The sequence below is a fragment of the Brassica oleracea genome, chromosome C7 (genome assembly GCF_000695525.1).
Source record: "Brassica oleracea var. oleracea cultivar TO1000 chromosome C7, BOL, whole genome shotgun sequence".
NCBI classification, from domain to species: Eukaryota; Viridiplantae; Streptophyta; class Magnoliopsida; order Brassicales; family Brassicaceae; genus Brassica; species Brassica oleracea.
This window is the reverse complement of record NC_027754.1, coordinates 3,910,946-3,921,398: the sequence shown is the minus strand read 5'-3', so window position 1 is coordinate 3,921,398 and position 10,453 is coordinate 3,910,946. Positions and strand designations below refer to the sequence as shown.

The following is a 10,453-nucleotide window of genomic DNA, read 5'->3' as shown; positions in this document are numbered from 1 at the left end:
GAACTATTCAGAATGTGAATTTGGGATCATTCTAAAATTTACCATTCCAACAAATGCTTTCCAAGATTCTAAGCAAATCAGGTATGTAGCCAATTAGTTGAAAGAAAATCACATTATAAGTTCTTTTATAAGAAAATAATTCTATTGGTATATAGAATTTGATAATTGTTTTTTTTTTTTTTTTTTTTTTTTTTTTTTACGTAAACAGAATAAGTATAGTATGACAAGAGGGAGAAATGATGATAACTAAATCCTATCAACCATAACATTCAAATTCAAAATTTATATTATTATTAATAAACAAAAAGCGCACACCAATACATAACAAAGGACAGTCTATATATATGCCCCAATATATAAGTTTATTTATCCTTCCAAACAATCAAGATGCATGTACTTTGCTACATCTCCACACCAACCCCAAACCACAAAAAGCTAAACTTAAGAATAATAAAGGGGGCAATAATACTAGTTTTTATAATTAATTTTAATTCAATACATATTGATATCATTGGCCATGATGGGTTGGTTAGTGTAAACCGAACCACCCCAATGATTAACGCCACTCATCATCATATCATCGTAATATCCGTCGCAATTAATCCCAGCCGTTCGATCATCGAACTCACAGCCGTCGATCTGATCGACACCACCACCATTGGTCGTCGTCACGAGATCGACGATCTCGTTCAACGACTCGAGTCTGGTGCTTAGCTCCGCCATCTGAGCGGTCAAGACGGAGTTCTCGGCTTGGATCTTCATGTAAAGCTCAGAGGTGACGGTGAGACTCGTCAAGATCTGACGGTTGTCGCTTGAAAGCTGATTGATCTGAGCCGTTAGATCGTCGACGTGTTTCTGTTTACGCATCCTTGATCTACGTGCAGATTCACGATTCGATAGCATTCTCTTGCGTTTCCGCTCGTCGACGGTAACGGCGGAGTCAGATGGATTCCCGCCGTCGGAGGAGCTCGAGCTCCGGTATGTGCTGCTTGATGACGCCATTTTATTACAAGAATATTACAAGAACAAAAGAAAGGACAGTTTGTTTTTTTTTTTGGTTGGTTTTAGATTTGTCTGAAAATAATGAATATATGATGTAAAAAATTAATTTAAAGATTAGTTTTGGGAGTTTTCAGCAATTCATGAAACGTTGTAAAACCAGTAAAGGAAGACGACGGAGAAAGATTGAACGAGATGGGTTCTACGGCAGAGAGCAGATTTAACCGTGAGCCCCGAGAGCAAGATTTCGCAGAGAACGGGAGTCATCAGTTTCGGATCATCAAATTCTCAGTTTTTAATGATATATAACAGAGAAACAGAGGAGGAGAAGGAGTTCTATTTTTGAATATGTTACCAAAAACAAACAGAGGAGATCTCTAAATATAAAGAGCAAACAGATAATAAAACAAAGGATTTGGGGATAAGGAAGAGAATATGAGTGAAGGGGAAAGAGGTTTTTGATGAAGGATTTGTCATGGATTATATAGAAACCAAATCTCAAGCATCCACTTGATTTTTAAAATTTTAAAATTTTATTTTTATTTTCAAAGCAAATAATGGATGGAGGAGATTTGTTTTATCATTTTAAAGCAAATCTGTGGGTGGGGGTGTACTTTCCTTTTGATTTTGTAAAGACTGTATTTATAACGAAATATAAAAGGTAAGTGTGGATTTTTGTGTGGTGTATTAATGGTGCGAATTAATGCAATAAAGTAGAGAAATAAGGAAAGTGGGTAAAAGTTGACCAGATATCATCGGAAAAACAGTCAATCTCTTGAAATTACATTTTTAGTATAAAATCTTAAATATTATATTTGTTACCATAAGTTATTATTGTATTAAATCAAGCTCTTAAATCAAAATGATAATATATAATATGAACAAGGAAATAAAACTATGACTGTCAATTTGTAAGGTTTGACCGGTAACTATCGTAAGAATGGATTGAAAAAAAAAAGAGTAGGAATAAAATTTTAAAAATCACTAAGAATGATAGTTTTTATCAAATTTAATAAGAAATAAATTTGTTCTATAATTTTCTACAAACAAAAGAACAAAGAAAAATGAAAAAAAAAACTTATTCTTCGTGAATGGTAAAAAATTTAAGGAATGATAAGGAACATAGAGTCTAACTAGTGACTATTATAGAAACATTAGTAATGAATAGGGGAAAATACGGAGGAATAAAATGATAGGAATGAAAATGAAGATTATTCCTTATCAACTTTGGAGAGGGAGAATTTGTTCTATATTCCCCTAGAATAAAAAAAAATGAAAAAAAATGGAAAGAAAAAATTATTCCTCGTAAATGGTAAAAAAAAAAGGAATAGTAATAAATACATTATTCTTTTTCATTTTTTTGGTCAACAGTTAGATTCATAGTGTTCCTCTTCATTCTTTTGGTCACCATTAAAAGCCTAAGAAATAATATATTTAAAAATATTTGGTAAAATATTAGTGTACGAGACAGATTTGGTGAAAGGTGTTTGAAATTCTATATTTGAAAATTTAAAGTGTTTTTCTCCAAAAACAAAACTTTAAATTTAACTTCAAAATTATTTGTAATTTACGCTACGGTCCTTATATTTTTTATTATTAATATAAATCAAGAAGACTTTTATAAAAAGCACATATATAGCAATATTACTGTAATATTAACTAATAAAATGTTACACTAAAATATAAAGTTATAATTAGAAATACATAATTAAATATTAAAATACAAGCAAAATACCACATTATTTCATGAAATTATTTCCGTAATACCTCCATTTTCGGTTACACAAAATTTGTTTGGACAATACTTAAGAGGTTCCGAAGAAAATTTACTAGACTATTAGTGTTGTTGTAATATTTAAATTTGTATAATAATTATATCTTCGTGTATATTTTAAAACTTTTTTTATTAACTTTCTTTTGAAATATTCTTGTTGTATAATTCTAGTTTTAAAATATTATAAATCTTATTTTGAATTTTTTATTTAATTTTATGTGTAAAATTATAATTTATAAAAATAAATTTGAAATATTTATAATATACAAAAGTTTTAAAGATTAAAACGATAAATGAGAAGATACCTAAGAAACGTAAATGTGATGTGTAAATAATTATAAGGACCAAATACAATAAAAAGATGAAATTTCAAATTTGAAATTTTGAGTAGTGAAACTTCAAATTTGAAATATGAAGTTTTACTCTTTAAAACTCTAAATTTGAAGTTTTGAAGTTTTTTTAGAGAACAAAAAACTATATATTTGAAGTTCTAGAGTTTCTTTTGGAGATGCTCTATAGATTAAAGAGGCTTTTTTAAAGTAGTAGTTGTAAGTAGGGGTGGACAAAATATCTGTAAAATTTGATTCGATCCATTATTCATTTCTATTATATCCAAATAATTCAGATATTTATAACTTTATGAATCGAAGCAAATACTAAAATTTAATATCCGTCAAAGAAGAAGAAAATTACAAATAATAATTATATATATAATTTTATATCTCTATATAAGTTTTGTAATAAGATTATTCATTAAATTAATTATTTAGTTATTAATTAAAAAAATTATGTACCTTTCAGGCTTTTTTAATATTATTATTCATTTTATAGAGGTTATTAACTTCTTTTTTGTAGTTTTTATAATTTTGTATGAAATATTATGATTTTATCATATTTTTTCTCTTTTGGATCGAATCGGATATCCGATAAATTATCCAAATTATATCCGGAAAGTTGCGGATCGAATCGAAAAATCAATTATTCGTGCGGAGCGGATCACGAATATCCTTAAAATTCTGGATATCTGCTCCGTGCCCGCCCCTAGTTGTTAGTGAATGAAAAGATCTTGGTCATCCGGATCATCTGATCCAAAGCGCCCTAAGGTTTGAGAGGAGAGAGATTTGTGTTGTGTTTTCACATCTTGTCCATGAGTTTGAATGTTTGAGCCGGAGAGAGTTTTTTTTACGAATGGCGTTGTTCCGCTGCTTTCATATGCGATAAATGAGCACATGGCTAACCAATTTCCGTAAAGTTGCTGGTAGTATAAGTTAATGCCCTTTGAAAATTCATCTGAGTACCAATTGGATGAACGGGTTGAAGGATTGTTCAGTGGTCTGGAAATTTGGATTTTTTCATGAGACTAGAAACAACTTGACCACTCTTAAATGAGAAGTTATTTAATTGATTTTTGTTGACATGTTATTCAAATGAGAAATTTCAAGAAATTGTCATAAATTGGATTGGTAGATAATTTTTTAATTTTATATATTTTAATTAGGTTCAAAAAAAAATGCTAAAACCAATTAATGTTAGTTGTCATATACCCGATAATATTATACATGTGGATTTATATTAATTAATTGTATAAATTATATAATGTTTTATTAATTCTTTTTATCATCTACCATTTATTCATAAATTATATAAGATAAAATAAAAATACAATTTATATAAAATGAGATATTATATTTCATCTACAAATATATACCATCATTAAAAATTCATTGCAATATTATATTGATATTTTTAAAAATTAAACCAATCTACATGTTAAAAGATATTTAATCATATATAAAATAAGATATTAAACTTAAATTCTCCAAAAACTATTTATATCTGTGAATTTTCAGGTATCCACCACCTAGTATCTAAATTAATTTATAGTGTTAAGTATATAAGTTGATATAATTATTGTTTAACATATGATTTAATAAATAATTTTCACATTTTAAAATTCAAATATAAAACAGAATACAAAATCGTAAAAAATAAAGTTTGTTAACTTTTATTTAATCGACCATATTAAAATAAAATACCTAGATTTATAACAATTTACTAATTTTTGACATGCGCTTCGAAAGCGCAGAAATATTTGAATTATAAAACAAAAGCTTGATATGAATTAGTATTTTGAGATTGTTGTATATTACTATGTTACAAAGACGTATTATATCGAATAAGAGAATTTGTTTAGATTATATAATTTATTAATTAGTTTATTTGAGATTTTGTATGTACATTCTTAGATAACTCATTTTAGGCATGTACATTTTATCCGGATCAGAAAAACCAAACCGAAACTGACCCAAAAATACTTTGTTTAGTTTGGGTCGGGTCAAATACAAAGTACCTATTGGTTTGTTTGGACATGTGGGTATCCATTCGGATCCAGTTTCTATCCGAGATCCGATCAAGTACCCGAAATGGTTTGTGTATATTAGGTATATATAGGTATTTTATATATGTTTTCGGTATTATAATATTTTTGAAGTTTTGAGGTCGGATTTTTGGTTATAGTTTTGAGTTTTCGGATAAAACTTAAATTTTTTAAAAATATATATTTTAGATATTCAGATAAAATTTTGGGTGTTTTACGGTTCCTTGGACCAGAATCCGGGTAAAATTTAGGGTCTTTTGCATTTGAATATTTTTGGGGTATTTGTTTGGGTTTTCAAGTTTTTCGGGGTTTTTTCAGATCGTAAATATCCTAACCGACCTGGATCTTCTATGTATCCAAAAATTACATGTATTTGAATTATGAACCCGAACCAATCTGGACTCGAAAGGAACCAATCTAAATCGGAACCTTAAAATTTCAAAAGATTTAGTTGGTTGTTTCTATTTGTGGTTTGGCATGTTAGTTATTGAAAATATTAGCTAATATTGGTGTTGATTGTGTAAAGATTTTTCCAAGAGTAGTTTTTCGTTAATTTTTCAATGGGTTTCTAAAAATGGAAGATTTGATGGAAATGTAATCTTGAAAATTATGACTATGCATAAATTTAAATCACCCCTCTATATATTAAATGAGAAGTCACTTTAGTGATTTCTGGTGATGTGTCGCTCATAGGTGAAGTTTCAAGAAATTGTTATAATTTGATTGGTCGATTGTTCTTGATTTTTATTTATTTAATTTAGATCTAAAAATTTAAGGTAATTAAGTTTAAAATCATTTAACATCACTTGCCATATAATCTAAAGAATATTACAAATAACAATTTATGGAAACTAATTCTCGAAATTATAGAAAGATTAATAATGTTTTATTTATTACTTTTAATATTTATAAACTATAAAATATAATGAACAAATTTTATATAAGATAATTATAATAGTTTTATACTCTACTTGATGAATTGTATTCGAATATAATTATATAATAACTATTTTAAATATTACAAAATCCAAACATGTTTATTAATTTTTTTTTAATGATTTATCGTTGTTTAAAGAATAAATTTATCAGAATTTTAAAATAATTTATAAATTGTTATAAATTATTTATAAAAATGTAAATCTACTATATATTGATTGAGAAGTCACATAAGTGATTTTTTATTACGTGTCGATCATAAATGAACTCTTCAAATTGTTATAATTTGATTGTCCGATGATTTTTAATTTTATTTATTATAATTATATCTAAAATGAAAGGATAATTCAATTACCACTTTTCAAATAATCTACATAATTTTAGAAATAATTGTTTATGGTAACTAATTGTTTAAACTATGAAAGAGTAATAACGCGATCATTTTTTTTTATAAATTTATAAATTACATAAAATAAGAAACAAAAATGTTTATTTGAATTGATATAATTATTTTATATTCGTATAGAAAGCCTTATATTTGTATATAAAGTATCATAATAACTATTAATGTCTAATAAATTCCATGCATGCTTTATAAATCATTTATTAAATTATAAATAAATTTATAAATTTATTTATATTGGCTTATCAGATGTTTTAAATTATTATAAGAGGTTCTAAGTCATTTATGGAAGCTTATATAATTATAAAATTTATTTTGAAAATTTATTTTATATTAAATGAGAACTCACTTAATTAATTTTTTCTTAGGTGTTTTTGAGTTTTAGAAAAACTATTATAATTTGATTCGTTAATAGATTTTCTATTTTATTTATTTTATGAGTAAAAAAATCAATTCTGGAACCAATTTTTATCAGTATCCAAACAATATAAATATATTTCATAATATAATTTATGGTAATTAAATATGTGATTTATATAAAATATATGTAATGCTCATAAAATCATTTTATTACTCAAGTATTTATAAACTATATAATATATTTCAAAAGTAATTTATATAATTGATATAGTAGTTTTATATTCCTATGTATTTGAATATGAATTTATAAAGAATGTGTAACAATCATATTGTTTTATCTTTTAATCTTAATAAAGACATATGACTTTAGCTATAAATTATTTAAAAATCAAATGTTTCAAAACTACATACCTTCAAAACTCATTTTTATTAAAAACTGAATTATGAATATTATATATAACTAATTTTAGTAAAAAAATTCAATACAAAATATCAACAGATATTTAAAATAGTCATCATCATCTTTTTCAAAAATAATTATTCTTTAAAAATATTTAACAGTAAACACATATACAATTTTTGATGATGAAAAAATATCTTAATTTGACAAACTATAATAAATATATTGTTACAAAACATTCAAACCCGCAAAATTGCAGGCATCCACCTAGTAAATGTTACACATGAACTCTCTCGCTCATAATATACTATAAAAAATCATATTTCAGTTTTATTATGTCTGCTATAAGTATTTAATTTCATATATTTATTTTAGTATATAAAATGAAACATATATCATTTTTTTATTTAATATATGGTGAATATACTGTTAGAACTATATTATATATATTTAAACTGATATTTAAATACTTACAGAAATGATATATATTTATTATATTTTTATATTTACAGTTTCATTATTTATACTATAAGGATTACATTGTTACTATAAATGAAATATAAAAGTGATATAGTATAATTCAAAGTATGTATAAATAATATAATTATTTAGTAACTGAGGTTATGGGTTTAAAACCATGTTCGAAAACTCGGACAACTCAGCTGAGTTTACGGCGGATATACGCTTGGCAGCAAACAAACGCATCGATTTGGTGTTATTCGGTTGAAAACTCAGCCCTCAAAAAGACAGTTTTTTTTTTACTTTTTGTGTTAGAAATCAATGTTTTCTTGATAGATTTGTTATATTTCGGTAATAATCAGTATACTAAACAAGAAAGATGATGAGATATGTGAAGAATACCTGTTGACGGCGGAATTTAGGGTTGCAGAAAAAAATTGATAGGAAGAAGACGGAAGTGTTTTCGTCAATTATCCGTCATTAATGACAAAAAAATAAAATGAAAAAGGGCAAGCACACCTGTAGTGTCGAACCCAGGACATTTCTACCAACCAAGACAGACTCAAACCACCAGACTGCGTCATGATTTCTGTTTTGTTTCTGCAAAACAAAATCATATATCGTTATATATTTATTAAAACTATAAAATCTAATCCCTGATTAATCCGATTAATCTCCGATTTTTATGCTACTTGCTAGGCGTTGGTCGACCGCCCGATTCACGCCTAACGCAATTTCGAACATTGGTTTAAAATGACAATAGTAGAATGCCAAAGTGTTCTCGTAAATTTCTGGTTTAACATTTTATATGGTGGTAAGAATATTACGGGTTTAAAATGGTATAATAGAAAGTCCAAATAATGTCAAAATTTTCTGGCTATACATTTATGGTTCATCATTTCACATTGAAATAGTATTAATGTAGTATCTCTATATATCTATTATATTAAAATAGAAGTCACAACTTCACTATATGTGTGATATTATAAGTTGGACCATTATTTAGAAAGTTTATCAAATGTACATAACTTCTTTGCAATATCTTTTAATATCTTTATTTTTTATGTAAATAGAATAAATATTTATTTAAGAAAATTCTAACAAGATCTTTTAAAAATCTTTTCAGACTCATTTTAAAAATTATTTTTGAAAACTGATTAATTTAAATTTTAGTTATCATAAAATATAATCAGAAATTTGAATTTAATTTAGTTTTGATTAATAAAAAAAACTAAAATTATATAAAATATTTTAATGAAGATAACAACTTAAAGTTATTACTTTTAAAAAATACATTTTACAAAGATTTTTAAAAATTTTTTGGAAAGCAATAATCATGAGCTCAAATGTTAGGATATCTTTGATTGAGGTTTTTTTTTGGTGCAATCTTTGATTGAGGTTTTTTAAATACTATCCTTATTAGTGTATTTCGAGCAATTTCTCAAATAGGATCTTTACCATAAAATTATTTTGCATGTACAAAATATTATATTTTCTTTTTAAAATAAGTTTTTTTGTTTTTAATAATATCCCAAAAAATTCTTCTCAACTATATAGGTTCAATTTAATTTAATTTCCATATAAATTCCAAATGTTAAGAATGAAACATAAATTATGTAAAATAGTATTATTACATAATAATGTTTACAAAATAATTTTTTTTTACCAAATACAAAAAAAATTATGTAATATAGTATTGTATAGTTACATAATAATATTCTATAAATTAGAATATTTTAGTATAAAAATAATAAAACCCGCACGGATGTGATGGTCAAGACCTAGTATGTTATTTATTGTCGAATGTTTATAAAATGTTCACTGTTTAATATATTTTAATGTTAATGAAAATGAATTTCTATCAGAGAAGAAAAAGGAACACACGAATGTTGTTCTAACTGTAGTAATTAATTGTATATCGGTAAAGTAGTAATGGTAGGACAAAAAAAAAAAAAAATTAGTGAATGGATCCACCAACTTTTTATAATAGACTTTTAGAATGATTCTGTTTTAATAATATAGATTACGGGAATTCATAATTTGAGTTGAAAAATAAAATAATTAAAATAGTTTCTTATATATAATTTTCATATTTAATATAAATATGAAGCAATAAATTATATATATTATCATATACACCAAAACATTTTTTATTTCTTATTATTAAATTAGATTTTGTTTAAAAAATATTTATACGCTTTTAAAACGCGGATTAGAATCTAATTTATTTTAAATAAAGTGGATGAGATTCTCCATTAGATGTTTGTAAGTATTTATAAATATCTGTAAATATCCATATATTTTTTGGATATTCCATTTTTTTAACAAAATAAACCAAAAATTAAATATTCAAAAAATAGGAAGCATTTTACAAATACTCAATTTGATAATATTATGCTATTCGTATCACTCATAATATAGTAAATCGAACTTAAGAAACATTCCTTACAAAAGTCTCTCTCACTAAACTCTCTCTCTTAGGCTCTCCTCCGATTGCGCTCTGCCGCTGCAATATTTGGCTTCTCTTTCTCTCCCTTGTGCTCCTCGTCTGCCCTTCTCTAGTTCCGATACGTGGTAGGCTCGGAAGCAAAGTTGATTCGGGTGAGTTCTGCAGCCGGAGTCTCTGCTCCGGTCCTCTCTCGATGGTGTTTTGGGGTCGCGATGAGGGGAGCTGGTGGTGTGCTGGCATAGATTCAGCATTTAGGGCTTTGACATGTGGTAGATCTGGATGTTCCCCCCCCCCCC

General features: G+C 26.0%; 2 protein-coding genes across 2 annotated transcripts; both read right to left on the bottom strand.

The window, feature by feature from the left end:
- Nucleotides 1-274: 274 nt before the first annotated feature.
- On the bottom strand, nt 275-1,364 carry LOC106301476 (ocs element-binding factor 1). Its single transcript, XM_013737879.1, has one exon. The coding sequence runs from the start codon at nt 1,000-1,002 to the stop codon at nt 493-495; it is 510 nt and encodes a 169-aa protein (XP_013593333.1). The 5' UTR covers nt 1,003-1,364; the 3' UTR covers nt 275-492.
- On the bottom strand, nt 758-1,465 carry LOC106301477. Its single transcript, XM_013737880.1, has one exon. The coding sequence runs from the start codon at nt 1,264-1,266 to the stop codon at nt 1,141-1,143; it is 126 nt and encodes a 41-aa protein (XP_013593334.1). The 5' UTR covers nt 1,267-1,465; the 3' UTR covers nt 758-1,140.
- Nucleotides 1,466-10,453: the final 8,988 nt, after the last annotated feature.